This window comes from Thunnus maccoyii, chromosome 5 (assembly GCF_910596095.1).
Source record: "Thunnus maccoyii chromosome 5, fThuMac1.1, whole genome shotgun sequence".
In the NCBI taxonomy this organism is placed as follows: domain Eukaryota; kingdom Metazoa; phylum Chordata; class Actinopteri; order Scombriformes; family Scombridae; genus Thunnus; species Thunnus maccoyii.
The window spans coordinates 11,224,829-11,249,370 of NC_056537.1; the positions used below are offsets into that span (position 1 = coordinate 11,224,829).

Here is a 24,542-nt window from a genome sequence, read left to right on the forward strand (position 1 = left end):
TTTGACAAAAAAACAACATGGCTTGGGTGAATCTGTACTGGTGCCATGCAAGTCCACACAATCTAAGATGCACTGCATAAAAGTGAGTATCAACAGTATTATACAAGGACTACATACATTTATATACATACTACTTATTACTTTTGAGTAATGCTGAAATGATTAATCAATTAATTGGTTAGTTGATTGACAGATAAATAATTTTTATAATATTATTGATAATCAGTCTGCAAAATTTCAGTAATTTATTGAGCAAAAATTCTAAATATTCTCTGGTTGCAGCTTATCAGTTGTGAATATTTGCTGCTTTTGTCTGGTTTATGTCGTAATTTAACCATCTTTTGGTTTTGGACTGTTGATTGGACAAAAAAAGCATTTGAAGATGTCACCTTAGGCTCTTGGAACCGGTGATGGGCATTTTTTCACTATTTTTGTCCATGCTAGTGGCATGGCTCAAGGGATGGCAATGTCTGTCTGTCTGTCTGTCTGTCCACCACTTTGGTCCAGACAGAAATAACTCAAAAACTATTGGATGGATTGCCAAGAAATTTTGCACAGACATTCTCTGTCCCCGGACTCAGAGAATGATTCCTAATGACTTTGGTGATCCTCTGACTTGTCTAGTGCCACTAGTTAGGTCAAGGTCGTCACGTATTCAGTGAAATTTCTCAACAGCTATTTGATGGATTGGCACAAATGTTTGTACAGATATTCATGGTTCCAAGATGATGTATCCTAATGACTTTGTTTATTCCCTGGCTCTTCCTCCAACGCCACCAGCAGGTTGACGTTTTTAATTGTTATTGAAATATCCGAAACTATTTGATGGATTTCTATTAAATATGGGACAGACATTAAAGGTTCCCAGAGGTTGAAATGCAATAACTATGATCCAGCACCACCATCAGGTCCAATTTTCAATTTGTCCAATACTTTGATTCAAATACCTGCAAAACTAATGACATTTCCATCAGCCTCAGCTGTACTTTGTGTTTTGTGCTAATTGGCAAATGTTGACACACTAACTTGATAAACTAAAATGGTGAACATGGTAAACATTAAACTGCTAGTATGGCTGTAGACTCTTGGTTTTGTTTGACTAATTAATCACTTAATTTGGTAAATAATCAACAGACTTTTCATCAATATGTTTGATTATTTCATCAAAGATAATGGTTGACTGCGGCCCTATATCAGAGATTAACACATTTACAAACAGGTACTAAAAAAAGGGAGGACACAGACAAACACATACATAAGATCAGTTACCGAGAGAATCACACAACTCTCTCACTGTCTCATGCTCCCACACAGGCCCCCACGTATACACAAACACACACACACACACACACACACACACACACACACACACACACACACAGACATACAAGAGTTTCCTAGACTTTGCACCACCTCTTAAACACGGTCATTTTTCCCTTGGCACCACATCTCCATGTGAATTAACACACAGATCAGTCACGACACACAACCTGGTACAAACTCGTCAGATTTTCCTCACATAGTGATGCTTGGGTCAGACCTCACAACGCTCCATAAACCGGCCAATCGGGTGACCCCGAATGGTGAAAAATGGAAACCTGAAGCCTGGCTGAACCCTCATCAGAAATTTCAGCAGCCTATAAAAGTGATCAGATTTTGCGCGGAATGCAAAACACTGTTTCCCCCCTGGTGCTCATGTGAAACAGCCTCCCCGGGATGAAGGTGCCATGCCTTGCAGTTTGCTCAGACTTGAGTTTCCACTTATCAGGGTTTTCAAAAGCATTTGTGCGTTGTTGCTAAGTATAAAAACTGGCAACCTTTCAGCCAGACATTTGCCTCCCTAAAGTGTTGCATGCAATCTATTTAAAGCTATAAAGAAAACTCAAAAAGGATTTGCTAAAATAAATGTGTCAGATGACGCTGGTTGGAGTGATTTTTAATCATCATAAAAAATGTATCACACATTAGCTATGCTTCATATTTTGTTTATACTGTAAGTTGTATTTTGGATGGACACTTTAAATATTAAATCCGCTCGGTTTCATAGTTTGCGTCATGCATATGATCAAATTTTAGTCATGCTGTGCTCTAAAAGCCTTGCAAAGTTGTTAAACTTAGTTAGACGGTGATACAAGCACTCAGACGAACAGACTGGTTGTAAACAAGCAACAGCTTAGCCAGATTATCTCAACCGTTACATTTCGAGGTGTATGAAAACACTGTAATTATCCTTTACTCCAGTTAACGCCAAATAACTTTAACTTAACATTAGATAGATACTATATGTAAGAAATGGGCATAGGAGGCTTGGTGTTATCGGCCAACTTTCAATAGCAACATAGTTGTTCAAAAAGTGGCATGCAAGCACTAAAAATGTTCACATTGTACAACAAGGTGATATTATCAGTGAGTCAGTGAATGAATCAGTGCTGGTTTGGAGAGCAAAGGAAGAAAAAATGGTCTATATTAGTCCTTGTAAAGTTCCAGGCCTCTGAAAAAACACACACACACACACACACACACACACACACATACACACTCAACCCAGCTGTACAACTGCCTTTGTGTGAGGCTTTTGTGAACTAAACCCCTCTCTCAAATGTCGTCTACTCCAGTTTATACACACAGTTGCACAAATAGATAGACATAAACTGACACACACACACACACACACACTTCAGCCCCAGTCGAGGCATTCATTCCGTCTCAATCTTATTTTCTTTTCAGGGCTGTAACTCCTCAACCGTTTAGTGTTTATCGGGAGGTGCACTCGCCAGCCGATTGTTTGAGTCCCTAAATGTATATTTCTTTAATTCCCCAGGGATTAAGAAAGTGTTCCACATTTCCACAGAATCAAACTCTTGAAAAGATGAACAGAGAGCTTTGTCAAAGTCCTCACAGTACTTGACCTCAAATGAACATTAAGTTGCCTGTCTCGAGTTCCTCACATTACAGCCGCAAGTTCCTCCAGTTCCCGGCAATTTATCTTGTGGAAACTTCACTGAGTGTACAGTAAGATGTACATAGTACGTCCAATAGGGATTTTCAAAGTGGCAGACACAGATGCATGAGCATGTCTCCACAGCTGAATAAAACCTTTCAGAAATTCAGAAAAACAGCCCCTCTTTTCACTTTGGTAGCCAGACACTTTTGAAACTCTGTTAAGGATTTGCAAGCCTTTCCTGGACTCAAGTTATTGTCAAACTTGATCAACCTGTCAACTCAAGTATGAGCATGAAAAGCACTTAAATTAGAGTTACACAGTTCTTCTTTGAAAATGCTAATATACATGTCTTGTGGGATGTTTTCAACATTCAGATGTCAAGGTTTTTCATCTCAGCGGTAATGACTTAAAAAGGTATTCTAACTCCAACACAGCAAAGGACAAAAATGTTTATTAATATGATCGTATCCCCATTCAAAATTAGCCAGGTATGTATTGCAAGCATTGAACAGCTTCATTATTGGGCTGTCAAAGAGGCCTCGCTTCATGTTCTAGTATCAGATGCCCTGCCACTCCTACTGTGAGTGCTTGGGGAAGGGCCCATTAAAAATACCCTCCAACACACCCATGAGATCAGAGAGGGGACTCAGTCACACAGCGATGAGATCATGATATCCAATGGGAGTAGCACAGACAGAGAACTTGTACCAGCCAAGGCTGCAGGAAAGTCAGTAGGAACATTATACCATCAGCCACTGGTCCACAGTTTGATGTTGTTTATCACACTGCCTGCAGTCACAGACTTGTCTGGGGGGAAATCTGACTCTGGAAAAATTTCTTAAGGGCATGAAAAGTGACTGACCATAGCAACAGCAAAGTCAGGGTGTTCCAGAGGTCAGGGGATGTTGCTGGGTTGTGAAACTTTAAGAAACATAAATAATTTTTGAGTTTTGAGAAATATTTCTGTTGCAAGTAGTAGCCAGTTAAGTCTCCAGTGTCCTATTCTCAAGTATAATTGTTTCCATACTGCATGGGATAGAATGGCACTTGATATTACCCCTCGATGAGCACACAAACCTAACATAAGTGAAGAAACTGCCAAGTTTGGCATAGAGCCGGAGTTAGAAGACCCCAGGTGACCTGCAGACCTGAGATATTTCAGTCTGGTGTGTGGTGGACCAACTGACCAACATCGCCATACCTAGAGTCACACCACTTGAGTATTTAAAAAACATCCAGGCTAACATGTCCAAACACCATCCTCGCATGCAGATGTAAATGCATGTTTCATCCATGAGACTGTGATAGCGAAACCCTTGAGGGTAATAAATTGAGGATGACTTCATGTTGTTGCTTATGAATTCAACTTTTCACTTCCATGAGAAAGAATATGCTATTTCTTCATTCAAATTAGTCATTATTTTTTCTCTTTTCTTGAGTGGAAATTACACTAAAAGGCCTACAGAACACTGTTTCACCCGTTTGCCTTCTGGCTTTCATCTCTTCCTCCTCAGGCCTGTTGGTAGAGGTCAAGGAGAGGTGGATGGGGTTAGTGAAGGCAGCCCACAGTGTACCTTCCAAAGTCAACCCCTGGGCCTGACTAGTTGTAAATCTGCCCTTCTCCAGTGGGGCTGCGGTCATCACTGGCCTGGTCTGATCACTCCCTCTCTCTCTGTTTCTCTTCTTCCCAATGTCTCTCTCTCACCTCACTGCATTCCTGACATTCCTATACACTGACTGGTCCGCACTGGGTCTTGCATCTGCTGCTCCAACATCACCCCGTGGGTCCATGTCCTGTTTGTGTGTGTGTGTGCAACAACACCCCTGTGTACAGAGACTCATCCTGTGAACATCGATATCACAAGGAATAATTACTTTAGCACCCCATTACACATTTTAAAATCAGGCCTTAATCTATGCTATACTGCCCTACAAAGGCAAACCACAGTAACTACGCTAACAATGAAACTGAGGAAAATGACTTCAAAGACTGTCCAGCCAAATGTGTTATAAGTAGTAAAGCGGCAAATTATTTGACCTATGACCCCAAAAATGTAGATACTGCACTCTGCCATTGTATTACCTTAAACAGATATACAGGCAGTGCAAAGGAAAAGTGCAGTAACTACAATCTTAGTGTCTTCTGAATCTAAATCTAATTTGATTTCTCATTACATTATATTTGCATTTAATTGTTTTATTGTTTACATGTTTAAAAAGTTGAAATAGATGAGCAATCTTAAAAAAAATTCAAGCAATCCTCAAGTATTATTTTGCGAGGTTTAACCTCTTGACGTATTTATTTTAATTGTAAAATTAATGTAAACCTACTTTTAGAATTAGATCTATGCTCTTATAGAATATAATCAAGTTCTTGTCTTAGTAGAAATAAGTTATATCAATCAAATCTATCTTAATAAACTTGAAAAAGTTATATAAATTATGATTTAGCTATATAGTGTGCAATGTAACACCTGATTATGGTTTTACTATCTGCTCCCTGTAACCCATAAAATATACGAGAGAGAGAGAAGGTGGAAGAGGCTGTCAGTCTATAAACTGATGTCAGTGTACTCTCTTGTGCTGTCTAGCTAGCTAGCACTAGGCACATTGATATCCAAACTATTATTACTATCCGCTACAATCAGGTTAGCTTAATATACACAGATGAAGTAAGTAAGAGTTCCCAGTGGAGAACACGGAGATTCCCTTCTTTGGAGTGTCCTGAAATTGGCTAGAATATGGGATTCACAAATACTGAAGCTTCATTCACAACAATTTGGACAGCTGTCACAGACTGCAGTAACTGCAGCTGAAGCTCCAAGATCCCAAAGCAGAGCGCTGTAACTATACTTACTGTGGTTTGCCTTAGTTTTTGGTTGGATTTTGTAGTTACTGCAATTTTTACATTGTTTTTCCTCTAAGCTAGAGCGAAACTGAACTTGGACAATTTGTCACAAGATAAAACAGACATTTAAAAGTTCAATTTCAGCCCTAACTCAATTTTGACCAAAATTGCAGTTACTTGGCTTTATAGGGCAGTATAGTCTACAATCATCAGAATCAAAATTTGTAATGATATGGCTGATGATCTCTCCTGAACAACACTGTTTCTTGTATGTCCGTCTTACCTGCTTAAATGTCTGAGTCATAAATAAGCCTTACAGTAATTATAATCAAATTTTGGTCCGTGTGTGAATGTACATTTGTGCCTGTATGCCTAAGTGTCTCCAAACTGCCACCTTCTCTGAGGACACATCTGCCAGCCATACGTTTTCCCTCCACAGCACATATGCCCCACTGTGTCTGCTCAGGAAAACAAAGGTCACATTTAGGCTGCAGGAATGTCTTGGCTGGGTGTCATTTCCCCTGCAATAGAGCCTGGATGCAGCCTACTGAGCTCTGAAAAGACCTCTATCAAGTCTACATTAACAACAATGAGATGAGTACAGTGGCAGTGACGCAACAATCAAAATAGGCGCTAAGCATATCTGATATGTTTAAAATAAAAAAAAGTTTATGATATAGAAATTTTTATTTGGATTTAAATTGAGTGGTTCTTTCACAGAAATTCCTCTGGAAATCAACAACTTCTTTCAAACTCAACACAACTAAAGTAAAAGACTCAGAACTTTGTCTCTTTGTGAAATATTACATATTTGTTTCCAGGAACCATTCAGGAAATTGCTCAGAAATTATAGCTAATAAGGAATCTGTAAAATAAAGCGTTATCTCCCCTCTTCCTGTTCATTCATTCACTCAATTTCTATGAGCTCATCTCTGATTATCTCTCACACGTGTCATTTGTAAACACAAAAACCATAGCTTCCTCTCTGAGTGACTTTCATACCGACAGTCCTGTGCTCATAAGCACGATAGTAAGTTGCTCTGCTGTCCAAGCCAAATGTAAAGTTTGCTTTTGATTTCCGACAAAGTATTGTATTTCTACCAGAGGAGTAAATTTAACAGATGTCATGTTATATTAACACAACCTTCCATGAGCATCTTAGCAATTACAGAGATTTATGCTGAGATAGTTTATGCGAACCTCGACGTATGTTAATCCCATAGACAGATCAACAGATGTCTGGCCTGTTTGGATACTTCTACCTTCCATCTTGCTGATCTGATATGTCTAGATAAAGTGACAGTGACAGCTCTGTTACATAGCTCTGTTACATGGTTGTCACTGCTCAACATGTCCTATTGGTTACGCTGTGTGATACAGAGAAGAGAGAGTGAGAAAGACATACAGAAGGAGAGTGCTGGAGATGGATGATGTTGATGTTCATCATCAGCAGGGGGTTTCCTCGAAAACCCTCAAGAGAGCATCAAATCCCAGGACAGCCTGAAGGTCAGTGTCAGGGCTAAAGGGCAGTGGGGTCAGGTTCATTCTCCTGCTAATGTGATCCCCCTTCATCCAGGAACACTCCCCCAAAAGGAGCCCATCACAGATGCTCAAGTGTCCCCCACCAGTGATACACAAATCACTTGAGCTAATAAAAGAAAAATATACTAGAAAGCGCATGTTATGTTAACTAAACAAGAGTACTTTTCCTTAAGTTTGCACTTGCATGTTTATCTATTGGACACAGCATTTTCTTCCCCCATAAAAATCACCCTGATGACCTGGTGGTTTTGGAGAAAAGAGATCTTAAAGTGCATCTTTCAATACAAACAATACAATTTTTTGATACTTGTGCAGATTTGATAACTGAGTTTTGGTACAGATGCCATGTTTCTATACTTCACATTTTTTTCTGCAAAACTATTTCATTTAAGAAGAGAAGCCAAGAGATTTGCTAAATAAAACAGTATGAAGCTGACAAAACAATCAGATCAAAGAATAAGTGAACAAGATTAATTATTTCTCATCAGCTTAACACAGGGCTGGTGGTAATTCAAGATAGGCAAGTGAATCATATTGTGACAACATGATACAATATGATTATATCATAAAGTACATTATATAATTCAGGATTCTGTTTTGTTTTACACATTTTTTCTAACATAATGCATAACAGTGGAGCACAGTTCATTGAACTGCACATCAATTTGATCATTATATGTGTATAATGATATACATATGTATATGTGATTGTGCATTCATTTGTAATATTGTAATACATATTTATTCATATTGGAAAATATTCTGATTAATATCATGATATTAATTTCAGCCATATCATCCATCCCTAGCTAAGGAATGGTTCTGGAGAGAGACCATTTGAAAGCACAGGCCCCAGAGGCTTCTTCAAAAGTCAACAGGTCAAGGTCGCTGGTGAATCTCTCACTTTACTGACAAAGTTTGTACCCGGGTGAGGACTCGCTATTGCTTTCCGCTGACCTTTACATCACATTCTAAATGAGAGGCTTAAAAACATTTGCATCGCCTGACAAAAAACGAAAATGGGTTGACATGTTGCACAAGCAAAGCTTAGTGGGAGCATGATTCAGTGTGTGGGTATGCTTTGTTCTGAACTGACAGAAAAACATGCCACTACTGAGGGAAGCTTTGTTGACTTTATCCACTACACTAACACAAGAAATCTCTCTTTTTTTTCACAGGAAGAAAGACATATTAAAATGTGAGAAAAGTGATGCTCCCACAGATATTAGGAAGTTAAGTGTGACAAAACAAAACAGCTGCATAAAACAATAGCTAAATAAAAAATGCAGCTGCTAAATAAAAAAAAAAATAGTAAAAAGACATCATAAAATAAAACAACTGCAATTGTGGCACATAAATTAATAGTACAGTTATACGGAAACAAATAAATAGGGAAGATAATCGTATTTCCAGTGCCACATTCTTCTAGTGAGAGCTGTCAGCACATCGGTTTCCACCGCACTACAAGTTTGGGACTGTTTTTCCATTATTGCAGCATGAGGCCGACGGTCAGACCACAGGGCACGTCTCTCGCTGAGAGCCACACAAGGCAGGAAATGTTTTCCTTGGCAGATGCATGTCGAATTACCACTGGAGCACATAACTGCCACAATATCCGTGACACCGTCCCTAATAAGCGAGCTAATAGGTCTGTTGAGTAATGGGCGCGAGAGCCGGCACTATGCACAGCATTATGGGAAAAAAATGTGGTGAATGTATGTGGAATATGGGGTAAAAACATTCCATTCAATTTAGGAATTTACAATGGATAGAAGCACACATTCCTCCTGTTTCACTGCTCAGAGACTCAATATCATATTGTTTAGTGAAGAATGGCATTCATTCCTCAGAGGGGAATTCAACCTAAAATTCAGAGTATGTTGCTCTTGGCCAGCAGACACATAGTTATTTTGCTAGGTGTTTGTTTTGTCTACGTGTCCATATTTAGCTCATGCAAGGAGACTAAATAACATTTCTAAAACTATCAAGCCATCACTTCACCATTTCATGTATGCCTTTAAAAATATTCTCAGCTGATATTTGATTTGGCTATCTGATTTAAGACCTCCCATCAGGGCTTTAACAACATTAACAACACTAAAGACCTTCAAAGTGGCTTTGCATTGATTGTGGTTGCTTGAATGACTTGAGTTGTTGGCCACTGGTGACCTCAGGGATGGCGATAAAAGAAGAGAACCGTGGAGCTGCAAGAGCTGTAAAGGAAGGGCTGTTTGGGGGCAATGAGGGCAAAGCGAGCCATGCACTGGCTCAGTCTTGCCTTTTTCTCAAGTCATAAATCTGAGATTGCCGCATGGCTGTCAGGTTGAATTCAGAGAGCAGCTGGAGGTGAATTTAAAGGCAGACAGACCTACTGACAGACTGTCAGGGGGGAGAGGAGGTTGTTCATGAAGAACAAAGAAGGAGAATGATTCTGAGACTGAGAAATATGAAAGAGGTAAATCACAGAAACAGCAGAAGAGGTAAGCACAAAGACGGTCTCTACCTTTCTCGCTCACACACACACACACACACACACACACACAAACACACACGCATGCACACACACATGCACACACCCACGCTCATATATACATGCAGTGGGGACAGGTGTGAGAGAGTTCTGCTGGGGCCCGAGGCCATGCAAGACACCACTGCCCACCTTGGTGTTTATTTGTCCACCACCCCCCTCCTCCCCTCCAGGCGCTCAAAGGGTAAACGTCTATTCTGGTTTAGGGTTACAGCCGAGCTGCCTTGAACCCCCGGGCTCCCAAGCGCACATGCCATTCCTGGCGGGCCAACGCGCTCCCTGGCGCGCATCACCTGCCCCTGACCCCCGCAGGGAGGAAGAGGCACCTCAGTGCCTGCCTTGCCAAAAAAGCCCCACCACCTTTGTCCATCTTGCGCCCCGACCCCTTAACACAGAATGAACCACCCCTCTCTCCTCTCCCCCCCTTGCAACTATTATTTCAGGCTTTATAAGGGTTTAAGTGTTGATCATAGGATGGCCATGACCTCAATAGGTGGCTAAGCTACGCTAGGCTAGGCTAACAGTTAAAGGAGCTGTCTGGCACAGTGACAAAACAAGGCGATGACAGAGCTTGTCTCATAGCGCCACTACCTCTGTCCACCCTGTTTTCCACCAACCAGATCCACTATCAAACAGTCAGGCAGGAGGACACACTATGGCCAAGCCATCTGTTACGAAACATCTTTCAGCAAGATGTCATGGAGGAATGTCACCTTACCTTCCCAACACCTGTTTGGCAATGACATTACCGAAAGATTAACTGAGGAAAGACCTACAACGTCGATATGTTGATATGTTGGTGCTCCTTTACCTCAAATCACTATTTTAGGATTGAATGAAAGGTAATAAACATCTCAAGAGGGCACGATAAAGGATCTGTAGTCAAACAATGTGATTATTAGAAGCAACAACACACAAAGTTAGCGGCCATGAAATCTAATTACAAACTGTGTGGTCTGGGAAGGAAGTGAGATTTATCCCCGCTCCTCTAAACCTGTTTGGGGTGAGCGATTTGGGGCTAATTTTGGTAACAGGAGTACTGTTAAGTGCCCTCCACCATCACTGCCAGAAATACAATAGGATAAATGTCTAGCCAAAATGCTGACTGTATGTTGATCAGGGTGAAAAATTATACTTCGATGCTTTATTTTTCATTTGTTTTGTCATTGTTTTAGATCTTGAAGGGTTGTATAGAAATGCAGCTTTGTTTTTTTTGGTGACAAAATGTGTTTGGAGGTGTTCTGAACCTTAAATAAACAGCATAGTTTTCGATGTACAAATTGAAGTGCATAATAAGTATTGTGTGTGTTTGCGTGTAATAGTGAACAGTCTGTGTGCCTGTTTCTGATACATCATGCCATCATACTGTACGTTATGGGACCAAGTGGAACTGACAGCTGTGCAGGAAACAGGAGTGATGTGAAACACGAACACGAGGAGTGGTGGTGAATGGGTGTGTGTGTGTCTGTGTGCACGTGTGTGTGTGTGGGAGAGAGTATGTGAAACAAATTGTCTGACCATATGAAGCGGAGTATTCAGTGGGAAGTCAGCAGAAGTGAATATTTTGTGTTTGTTTTTGAGTTGTTTTTTTGAGTCCACCACTCTGCAGATGTGGGGTTGAACTGAGGGCTCGTAAAATTATGGACGAGGAGGGTTCCATGTGCATCGACAGCATGCAACTTCATTTATGCATAGGTTCATCTCACATAATTATTTCAACCCACATGAACCTTTAGTCATTAACTACTCACTAACATCCAGTATAAGTAAAAACTTCCCCTCCACTCCATAATTTGTTTGTCTTATTGTTCCTACAGTTGGATGTTTGAGCTTCACTGTGCAACACGATGTGTGTACAGAGTTTGACACTAGAAGGCTGTTTTCACATTCATCTGCTGAATATTTGCATATTTATAGATTCTGGATTTTCAAGGTACTTGATCTTTTTTGTAGAACAACCATATTAGACACAAATTATTATTCAAAGCAGAGTCTTTTATATATCTTTACACATGTCTGGAGGGGTCTTTAAGTGAGGTTTGTGCAAAACCACATTAAGAAATAGCAGGAAATGCTATAAAGGTTATTGTTTCCATTATCTCTTTAAAAAGCTTCTTCAACATAATCTTGTGGCCAAATGATGGCACTATGGGTCTACCATTTATTTTATTTGCCACTGAATAAAATAATGAATTGGATTCTAATCAATCTTATTTGTGTTATGGCAGTACTGTGTGTGTTCAATCACATAAAGGCCAAAATGGCCAAACCAATAGTAAAAGAAGAAGTAGAAAGAGATACACAGATAGTATGATGATAGAGGGGGGCGTACCGTACATCTTGCCCTCGTCAGAGAGGATGATTTTCCTGCGGCCACAGGGTGGGTAGATGGCCAGGGCCTCCTGGAAGCTCTGCTCAATGTCGGGGCTCCACACGCCCTCCGCATCATTCTCCAGGGGTTTGTCGAGTCCGTCCCCCAGCTCATCACTCCCACCCCTGGGGGAGGGAGCTGGCACCCACTCTGCAGACGTGGTGGGAAGACGGAAAGGGGACCACAGAGCCGGGGGTGGAGGGTCAGGGGTTGGGGGAGATGAGCGTGGAAGGAGAGGAATGAGGCTGAAGGGGTGGACCTGCCTGTATGAAATCCACAGGTGTGATGATGATGGGTCTGGATGTGGCAGGGCAGCCCTAGAAAAGCAAGAAAAGACATAAAAGTCAGGAGGAAGTTTTTAAAATTATAATTTATCGAGGGAAAGTTTTGCAAGATCTTCACAGGTCCCTCTCTCTAAGATTTAGTTTATTGCACACCCAAGTATTGTGATGGAAACAATAATAAAACATTTCAATGTTGTGTTTGAATAGAAATTGAGTAGAAAAAATCAAATGCATATTGACAAAATTGCTATGTGCTTTCAACCTTATTAAAACTACAGCATTTAACCCAAAAAACCCATGAATCATGAATAGGGCTGCAACAACAACTATTTTCATTAATGATTAATCTGTTAATTTGTTTGGTTAATCAATAAATCATTAGTTTATAAAATGCCACATTTTGTGCGAACGACAGTCCAATCTAGCACCGCCATGAGGATGAGGTTTTTGGTTTTTTGTGAAATGTCTCAACAACTATTGGATAAACAGCTATGAAAACTGATACATTCATGTTCACCACAGGGTGAATAACTTTGGTGACATGATTTGATTCACCTGACGTTCCATCTAGAATCATAAACTGGTCAAAGTTTTAATTTGTTCAATACTTTGGTTATGACCAAATATGTGAAAAACTAATGACATTCCCATCAACCTCAGATGTACTTTGTGTTTAGTGTTAATCAGAAAGGGTTAGAGTTGCTAACACACTATAAAAAGATGGCAAATATTGCCTGCTAAATATCAGCATATTAACATTGTAAGCATGTTAGCATGCTGATGTTAGCCTTTAGCTCAAAGCACCGATGTGCCTAAGTGAAGCTTCACAGAACTGCTAGTAATTAATCTATTATTCAAGTTGGTGCTGATTAATTTTCTCTCAATTGACTTATAGACCAATCGACTTATCATTTCAGCACTTTGTGGATATTTTACACGAAAACATCACAAAACCATAAGATATAATCACAAAATGTCAATGATTTGTCAATGAATAGAAGCAGCTTGCCAGCCTTTCAGTCTGCGCAGTATTCACATTCACAGTGGTATTTGAAAGGGTTTCATAGAACATAAACATTCACAGACCGTGTAATCCTTCAGATGAACATGAAAGCAATCAAATCCAGGCTTACAAGGTTTCAACCTCAAAACTGAAACCTATCACCATTGATAAGTTGCTATGTTAAGGCAGTGCAAGGTGGACTACATGATCACATCAACCCCACAGCTGCTAATCCCGACTTGGAAAAAAACCTTCCAGATTAATTATGTTAGTGCTGCCATGAAAACAAATAACAAAGTGGCACCTAGTGTAGAGACAGCAGAGGGAAGAAGAGATGGAGGAGGGGAGGGGGGTGCGGGACGGGCCTAAAGTCAACAAATGAGGAGACACATTAAAGTGGGATCACTGTCCACAGACACACTTAGACACACACGCCAAGGAGGATCATACCAGGATATTAAGGCCAGGGGGCTTTTTAGGTCACCCATTTCTTCATCAGACCTGTAGCTGACTGCATTATTAAACTTATAGATACCAAGCTGGAATTCTAATCAATGTGTTTGTTCTTTGTTTTGTGGGTGGGGGGGAGGGGGGGTATTAGCCTGCTATTGCAATAACTAGCTAACTAATTAAATGGATTAACTTGACATTCCATTGCCTCTTAATGACAGCAGTGAGATCTGCAGGCTTGGGTGACAGTGCTATTGTCGCATCCTGTTTTCTCTATACAAGAATTTGTTTAGGATGTGCACACAGCACTTATACATTTGGGTGTAGAGAATGAGACAGACGTCGGCTCCACCTCTTCCCCTCGGCGGACATGAAAAATGGAAATGGGTACGGGCAGTAAGGACATGCTGAAGAAAGAACTCACAAACTCATGAGTCAGTACGAACTAGAACTTTGTGTTTGTCATTGATTGTTTTCCGGCCACCATGAAACTACAAGACCTCCATGTCCATTTAGGGCAACAAAAAGAAAAGCAGTGACCATTACGTCAGTTATAATCCTAAACATGAGTGAGTGTGTGTGTGTGTGTGTGTGTGTTGCGTGTGGAGGCAGTTCAAGGGTTTAGGTTCTGTGAGGTTGGGAAGGGGTTGGTGTGATCTGTTGAATGAGTCAGTGTGTTGTAAGGAGTGAGTAAGAATCTCCAGCAAGTCCGGTTCCCCCCTCGCTCTTCCTCTGAGCCCCCTGATGTTCCACAACGCTTCCTGTGAAGCGTCCGGCTGGCCGGCCATTCTCCCCATCTCTCTCCTCTCTCTCTCTCTCTCTCTCTCTCTCTCTCTCTCTCTCTCTCTCTCTCACACACACACACGTGCATAAACAGATGTGCACATAGAGGCACAGGCACAAATCCCATGTCCCATCCCAGATAAAATAAACTCATGCCCACACAAACAAAACACCAACACATTACATAGAAACACTTGAATCAGTACAGAGAGAGAAGACTGGACAAACACAGATATACCACACAGCCTCTCAAGAGACAAAGATGATAGGTATGATTGATGGGTTTTTGAAGGCTGAGATCAATATCAGCATTTTTGAACTGAAGCTGCCACTACCTGATATTTCCTGCTGATACATAATTCATATTATAAAGAGAAATTTAAAGCAAACTTGAAACTCTGAAAACTTGTACTACCAGGTGCTACATGTACTTGAATCGATTCTTGTTTAAAATCTAACATTGTTTAAGTGGACAACAATCACTGGACAATATATGGTTTTTACTAAGAGTAAATTAATTTAGTATCAAAACCATTAATATTAAAAATTAATCAGTTATTCAATAACATTTTACATAGCCAACGAATCATCATTTATTGAGCAAAAATGTCAAGAATTTGCTGCTTTTTTCTGTTTTACATTACTGTGAATTGAATACTGAAGTGTTAATTAATTACCTTGGACACTGGAAACTCACAATGGGCATTTTTCACTATTTTCTGACATTTTATAGATTAAACAAAGAATCAGTTAATCACAAAAATAATCAACAGATTAACAGATTAATCAGTAATGAAAACAGTTGGTAATTGCAGCCCTAAACTAGAGAAGTTGATTATGGGACTAACTATTCTATATTATGGGAATATTTCTAATTAAATAATACAGCGAGGCAACACAAATACACAGGTGACATTAATACTCCAATTTCAAGAGTTTGCAAGTAACACAATATGTGAATAATAGTACAACCATCAAACTCTGTGTGATCCTAAAGGAAAATCTGAACAACGTCAGTGTAACATTGTTCATAATCATCTAACTGCAGCTTATCTCTTGAGAGGCTGTGAAGGTTGCAGAAATGGAATATGATCACAAAAAAGTGATAAAAACATGACTAATTTTTACTGTATATCTTAGAAGAATATTAGAGGAGTTTCGCTCCAGACATCTACTATTTAAAAAAGTCAAAGTATAAAAAAAAACAAAGTAGACCACTTAAGCAAACAAGTTAAATCATAATATGTTATTATATAATTATAGAGCATAAACAATATACAGTATATTACAATATGTAGTGATACCTTTCAACAGGAGACACTAATGCTGCAGTAAGAGCTATGCAACTTCAGTTCTTCAAAGCTGACATTGTTACCTTTAAACAATGAACATAAGCAGAGCTAATCTAAATAAACACAGAGAACTCAAAATAGTTAAAAATCTTATATAATTATTTCTTGTGCACAATACAATAATCTTTAATCTTGATCATTACTCAACAGTGAGCCAAAGGCTCCACTAAACTTAAAAATAAAATTTTCTGAAATAAATCACAAAACATAATTCAAATTCGGCATTTCCATTGTTTCTACAGCTGATTTTAAACTAACTGCAACTCTAGCTCAGAGCCACTGTCACTGTGAGATTTGTGGAGGCCATAAACCATTAGTGTGCTGTTCGGTCCCTCCGTCAAAGTGTCCAGGAGGTTAATTAACCTAAAGCCATGCCTTTAAACAGCCCCCACTCCCCCATCAACCTCCCTTCACTCCCTCCCTCACCCAGCCAGCCCAGTCCCTCATCCACCCCCAGTGAGGCCCCTCTTCCCTGGATCCGCTCAACGGGATAATCCCCCAGCTGGTGCTGCGGTCAGGGGGCCACGTAACCCCCAACTGCCCCCCACCCCTTAACACAACTGCATACACACACACACACACACACACACACACACACACACACACACACACACACACACACAGACCAACTGAGACAAACACACTCATGGCAACAAATTATGAGGAAAAAAAACACACTTGAACAAAGAGGATAAAAACACATACATCACACAAGAGCCACAGATGTTTAAACAAAATCACAGAAACAAAATCATTGCAGGTTCATATGCAACTAAGACCAAGCTGAAAGACACATGAACACACACAGACAGACACACACACACACACACACACAAACACACACTAAAAAAGAGACAAACATTGTAGGAAGCAACAGGCAGCTGAGCCTCTGGTCACCTTTGCCCTGAACAAGTACCTGCCAGGTAGGAGGTTAGCTAGTTAAAACGGGCTTCGGAAAACCCAGGCGATCGTTTAACAACACTAAAGTATTTCCAGGATACTCAAAGACTCTTCTCACCATCTGGAGGAAAAAATGTTGCTTAATACACAATAAAAAATATTTTCATCTTGTTTCTCAAGTTGCGACTGTATTTCTTAATCCAGGTACAGACATACAGTATGTTCTTGCCCTGTTTGTAAAACACAAGCAAAATATCAGCGCAATACTTTGTAGGAAAATATGAAACATTGGAAAGAAACATCAATTCATACCAATAAGGTTTGTGAAAGTTTTTACTTTGTACAAATTGAGCAAGCACATGAAATGAGAACAGAGGCGCAACAAGTTAAAAATCTTTTTTTGCACTTAGCTCTGACTTGAATGTAACGTTAATACACGAGGGGACAAGCTAGAGCGACATGAGATACTCATGAGCCAACTCATTACTCTGTGAGTGCGTGAGTGTATGATTATTTTTGTGGTATTTCTTTGACACTGTTACCAAGAAGGTCATTGAGTCCTACGACTAAATTCCAAGCTGACCATAATCAATACCATAGCAATCAATAGGAAGGAGTGCAAAAGTCAGTGTCCTTTACTTCTGGTCAATATTCCCGTGAACAATAGCAGAATGAAAATTCAAGAGCGTAAGAGACTAAAATCTATTATTTGTGTGAGTTAGTGTTCATGTAAAGCTCCACAAAGCGACTGTACCTGCTCCCTCTCATCAAGTGTATGTATGTCTGAGTGTGCATGTGTGTGTGTGTGTTTGATGAATGTGGATGTGTAAGCGTGTGTGTGTACTCAACTGGTCACAATCTCCACTAATCAGGCCGGGAATGTAAAGGCAGGAAACACAGTCTGAAAATAAGGCAACAGTATGGGATCAGGCTACGCGATGGAAAGTCACAGTGAGAGCCGGGGGGAGACGAACGGGTTTGTTTTGTCGGGTTTTTGCTGAGAGCACATGTTCTCTGGCACCGAGTCCCACTGGGCTGCACTAGCGGGAGCCTCCAAGCTCTACACACACACACACACACACACACACACACACATAAGCACACAAACACACATGTACAGTATACACACATACACACACATGCATACACAACATGTTGGGTTCTGCATCTTAGATGTTATAGATACGTGTTCATATGAACACGCAGAGAGCAAAACACCTCCTTTACATGCATGCACACACTGATATGAAACAAGCATGATACAGGTTGTACAACCACACACACACACACACACACACACACACACACACACACACACACACACACACACACACGCACACTGCAACTAATGATTATTTCATTAATGATAAATAAAATGTCCTTGAGTCCAAGGCAACATAGTAAATTTTCTCATTTTAACCCAAACATATTCAAACATACATTAAAGAAAAGCAGCAAACTGGAACTGGAATATATTAATATTTGTGCTTGAAAAATGACTCAAACAATTAATCAATTATCAAAATAGCTGCAGATACATTTTCTGCCAATCAATTAATTGATTAATTGACTGATTGTTTCATGTCAACAAGACTGATATGTGATTTTTGAGGCAGATACCAATATTTAAGATTAAAAAGTAGTAATCTCATCGCAATATATTGACTGATATTCCTTTTTTAGATAAACGCTAAGCATAAACAAATTCAGAGCAATGACCGCTTAAATTTGTTTAAGAAATAGTTCTGACAAGAACTGAAGTAGAATATTTTACATTTGATTTAACAGACTTCATCAAAAATGACATTAACAGCTGTAAACTTCACATGAAATAAAATCATTAAAGAAAATTTTGAAAAATTAAATTATAGCATTATAATTGGTAAGTATTAATAAAATACAAAAAACCCCATAATATTTTAAACTTAAAGCTGCCAAATCAATGTATATATATTTTTTATTAACAATGGATCAAATGGAGCATTTTTGTGTCTTTCAGCTCATAGTTTTGGTTTTGTAGCTCGCACTGTTTTGGTTTACTCTTGCCAGCACTGTTTCCACACAGGCAGCTGATTTCAGCAAAAAAAACTCTGATAAACCTCTGTACACACCTACTCAGCACCAAATAGCAGACAGACAAAGTTTAAATAGTGCAAATATTGGACTTAAATTCATTAGGTCACCAGAGAAGCGACTCCAAATGAATGCTAATGTTGCTCTGTATCTGCTGAATGTGTAAACAGACAACTACACGTTCACCGTTTTAACATAAAAGGTGTTAATATGTCAGTAATGTGTTTACAGCTTGTTTCTGCTGCCTCCAAGTGGCCAAAAAGGTCAGTAAAACAGGTTTGAAATTCAGAAAATTAGGGATCGGAATTACATAAAATTGCAGCCTCTACACATTGTAGAAGCTACAATTTCTATCACTGACAGTAATCTGTGAGAAGGTGACACACACAGGCACCAGCTGCCTAAAAGTTAGAGAAGGCTTTCAGCCCAACTCTCCAGATAAGCTAGAAAATTCAGCTAGTGAAAATGAACTAATAACACTCTCACTCAGTGCGTTAAGCTCTAGCAAGGCTTTAAACTCTCAGGCGACCGCTCAGCAGCCAGCAGCTTGGAGTGTGGTCGTACCGAGCAGCTCCCAGGTGCCAATGTGTGTAACTGCATGAACGTTAAGTTGGGCAGTCAAGACTCTGGACTTTTCCTTCCCTTGAGTCACCCATATTTATGCCACTATACAAATCCCATGTCTCCAAATCCTGATATAATGACAACCTGAGGAGGACAGAGGGTCAAGACTTGCCTGGTCTCTATCAGATCAGTCCCAGATAATCCAAACAGAAAGATCCATCAGACTGGCTGGAATCAATGGACAACACAGTCACACACACTGCTCAGAGCTGTGGGTGCAGAGCGCTGTTGGTAGAAGGGGAGGAGGGTAGGGGGGGGGCACAAAGTCTTTGTTCTACAAGGCTCATATCTGAGGCATTATTCGTTTCTCTCGTGCGAGCGGAGGAGGAATGATCGCTATGTGGGATGAGCACAGCAAAAAAATAAAACAAAAAAACAACTCCTCCGCTGTGGAGAGGACCTGTCTCAGGGCAACTCATAAACACTCGCTCTGACTATCATGCAAGGTTGAAACACACACTTTTCCCTGCTTGCTCACACACCTTTCATACTTTTTACCTCCCTTCTTACTTCTTACACTCATTCACCCACCCACACACACAGACACACACACACATCAATCCTAACACACAGATGCACAAACACAAATGCTATCGCAGTGCAAACAATAGAACCTCAGAGTTCATATTACAATACAATTTATCTGCACAATAGTAAACAAAAGCGCCTGGAAAAAACCCAAACTCCTCTGACTGTCAGAGACTTCAGAGGAGGCCTTGACAGGTGTGTTTTTACCCCCCCTGTCACATTGTCACCCTGCCCCATTCCACCTGTTGCCCCACTGGAAAACACACTTGTCTCAGCTGCCCTGTGGAACACCATAACACACACATAAACACACACGCACAAACTCTAACACACACACGCGGCTCAGAAAGCTGTGCGTGTGTGTTAGCTGAACCCTTCTGAAAATATTCACTTACACACTGCCTTTCAGCCCTGCAGTGACTACAGAGGGGACCTGCGGCATTAAAATATTCAGCGCAATACAATATACTGTATATCACACACAGACATATGCAGTATACATATGCAATTACACACAAGCTACTGTAGAACTGTGCAAATGCTGTCAATTGTTTGTTTAAGCCTGATGTTTTGTGGACAGGCACATTGGATAAAGTTGACACATGTTGAAAATATACTGTAAGAATTGCAGAAATATAAATATATTTGCTGATTTATTTAGTCTTCTATGATACTAAACTGAACTGAAACATGTGATGGGCGTTTCTCTCTATTTTTTGACAATTCATAGACTAAGTGATTAAACAATTACTCAAGAAAATAATCAGCAGATTAATACATAATAAAATTAACCAGACATTGCAGCCCTATCTGTAAGTTACTTAAGTTTGTGTTTCTGTGTTTCTCCAACATATCAGAGCTGTCATCAATTATCAAAACTTAATCATAGTCTAAAAACAGTCATTTTGTTTATTACTGTACATTCAGAGGAGCATAAACATAATATAAGTACAGTAACACAATGATTCTCACGATTGTGGGGTTGTTAACTTTCTAATCTTGCTCAACGACACACCTGCATGAACTATATTAATAGACCCAGACTCCAGACACCCCCGTGCTAATACTTATGTCTCATTTCCAGGGCTTTAACTAAAGTAAAAGTAGCATTAAAACAACACAATGTAAAAACAAATACTAGCTGCAAATCCAGATATTTACTTAAGTCAGTGTACAGAAGTAGTGTGGGCAAAATCTACATAGTAGTCAGTCTTACTATACTATATATTATATTGATTGATTGAGTGTTTTACTGATATATTGCAGTTTAAGCAGTGTTTTGTTGGACAATGTGAAGCTAATTTGAACTACTTTACACACTGTTTACAGTTTAATGTATAACAGTGCGTCACATTTTATAAGCTGATCATAACTTTTGTGTGCAAAATCTTAATCAGCAAGTAAGTACGGATGTAATATTTATATCTGAAATGTAGTGGAGTAGAAGTATAAAGTACGATAAGCTGGAAAAACTCAAGTGAAGTACGATTACCTCATAATTATACATACATACCATACTGCAGTATCTGTTACAACTTTACACCACTGCTCATTTCCAAAAAAAAAAAAAAAAAAAAAGAGGGATACGCTTCCAATGTTTGCTGATATATAGCTTTCGTTATTGTAAGGTGTGAATGCACTTATTGTCGGTCACTTTGGACAAATGTAATCTAATGTGGAGTATTTTAGTAAAGGAAGACACACATAGTCAGAGGAAATGGCTTTTACGGGATTACATTCAACACAATAATAATTAACACAACAACTGACCTGAAGACTAACAGGCCAGAAAAACATTTAACAGCAACATCAGCAATACGAAAAATATGACAACTAATAATAATCATCATCATTATTATCATTGTCATCATAAAATAATAATATGAATATGAAAAAAAAACTATACAGATGCACATGATACTGTCAATGTACGCTAATAATATACAGTATTTACTGAATACTATATGATACACAGCTGTGGAAAGTACATTTACTCAAGTACTGTAGGTATCATTTTCAGGTACAGTATTTAAACTCCTCTACATTTAGGAGGGAAATATTGAACATTTTTTTATTTGACAATTACTGTTACTTTCCGGATAAACAGGCTGAAAACAAATTAAATGATCAACTAAAAAAAAAAACGACGCGTTATATAAAACTAAACAACAGCTTCTAGTTTATAGAACTCCTCCTCAACCAGCTGCAATAGTGAAATACTGTTTACGCCATGATGCAGGAAGACTAACACTACAATAACATTATATATAAAGTACAATAATATAGTATTAGGAGAGAACCATTCTGATTATGGAGTAGTTTCACTTTTTATACTTTACGTATATTTTGCTGATGATACTTTATGTACTCAGTGGTGGAGAATAACTAAGTACATGTACTTGCGCACGTTTCTGAGATACTTGTACTTTTGTTTTCTTCTACATTTTACTTCTACTCCACTGTATTTCAGAGGGAAATGTACTTTTCACTGCACTTCATCTGACAGCTGTAGCTACTGTTTACTTTACTTTGATTTCAAAAACACAAGAATATAAAATACTTATTCTACCATCGATTGTATAAAATAACAAGAATCAGCTTCAGGTAAAAGATTGAATTTCTGCTTGAATGTTAACACATTAAAAATTATAATTAAATAGTACATTATACAATGATGAGACTCTGACCGAGACCATTTGCCTGTATAGTGAGCTCTGTACTTAAAGTACATTCTGCTGACAATAAAAGTTTCAATGCCAGACTTGTACTATAGTCACAGCGTATTTTTAAACTGTAGTACTGCTGTTTTTATATACTTGAGTACATTTTTGAATGTATAGACTATTTTAACTTTTACTTAAGGATGTGAGTACTTCTTCTTGCACCACTGATGGCATCATGCAGCTTTAAAACAGGTGTTTTAATTATTCTAAAAAGACAATTCAAACATGACACACACTGAGAAATATGAAGGCAGGAATAACAGTCAGAGCAAGACACCTCCAGTCTACACACACTTGTTGATAGAGGAAGGGAGGGAAATAATCCTCTGAATTAAACAGGCGAGTTAATAAATACAGAGTTTCTCAGTTTCCCGGTGTAAAACTTTACCCAGACAACCGCTAATGTTTGACTGCAGGACTGCATGACGTTATTCCCTCAAAAACCAGTAAAAGTTCCGGCTGAAGCACAGGAAGTCAAACCACACACGCACCACTACTGGGACCAAAGCAAAAAAAAAAAAAAAAATGTAGGAATTTGAGCGAAGAAATGCGAGATATTTGAGGAATGTTATCTCCGACAGTGAGTGAGAATGATTCAGAGAGAGAAGCGGTTAAAGACTGACTTCACATCCACAATATTCAACAAACTGAAAGTTTATAGTCCGACAGAAGTCGCAGTTAAAATCTCAACATGAGACCAACACTTAGAAAAATAATGAAACACTTGTTGCTTACCTGAGGAGACTCTAATAGCAGTGTGGCAGGCAGGCAGGCAGGTAGAGCAATATTTGAATATTTTTGAAGAGTGACTCTATAAGATTTTTCTTTTTTTTTATTCTCTCTCTTTTCTTTGTTTGTTTTCTGCTGCCTCGTCTCCTTCCTGAAGCCGTTTGTTTGAAGCGAGAGGAGGGCAGGAATTTCAGGAATTAGCTGTGGTATGACATGAAGCCTGGAAAAAGCCAGAGAAAAAGACCAAGGGAGAGAAGGAGGGGAGGGGGAGGGTGAGAGAGGCAGGTCTGACCGGTCAACACGTAATGACGAAGGGGTGGAGATGAGGAGGAGGAGGAGGAGGAGGAGGAGGAGGAGGAGAGGGCTCAGAAAAGGAAAGGGTGGTGAGGGGAGGAGGTGGGGTTGCAAAGGAAATCTCATCAAGAATAAAAAAAAAAAAAAAAAAAATACAAGCCTGGGGAAACTGTCACTGCCCTTAAGAGGACAAACAAACATGACAACAAGATTATAAGAAAGCACTGAACTTCTTCAAATTAGGCCTGTTTAGTTTATGACAATGATGTTATTTTGTTTACTGAGGGCAAATAAAGTTAGCACAACTTTAAGGTTCAAATTAAGAACATTGGCCCTCATGAGAAGTACAATATTTGTGTTAATATTGGACTAAAGACAAGATGTTGGACTAATGAGTTCATGGTTTATCCGCTTTACCACAACAGGTCATGCTTTATGTGTAAGACTATAACACATTTCCTGTTACAGTCTCTCACAGGCTTTTTTCCCATAATCCATTTATATTAATTTCTTTATACCCCCTTTATTCCCTCTTTGTGAGGCTATTTTTGGTCCTCATCAGATCAC

General features: G+C 39.3%; 1 protein-coding gene across 1 annotated transcript in view; it reads right to left on the bottom strand.

The window, feature by feature from the left end:
* LOC121898091 (transcriptional enhancer factor TEF-3-like) overlaps positions 1 to 17,922 on the bottom strand; it is a 36,023-nt gene extending 18,101 nt beyond the window's left edge. Inside the window, exons 1-2 of the mRNA XM_042413001.1 lie at positions 17,854 to 17,922; positions 12,194 to 12,549 (exon numbers count right to left, since the gene is read on the bottom strand). Of these exons, the coding sequence (XP_042268935.1) occupies positions 12,194 to 12,200 (7 nt within the window). The 5' untranslated portion in view covers positions 12,201 to 12,549; positions 17,854 to 17,922. The remainder of the gene's footprint in view (positions 1 to 12,193; positions 12,550 to 17,853) is intronic.
* Positions 17,923 to 24,542: the final 6,620 nt, after the last annotated feature.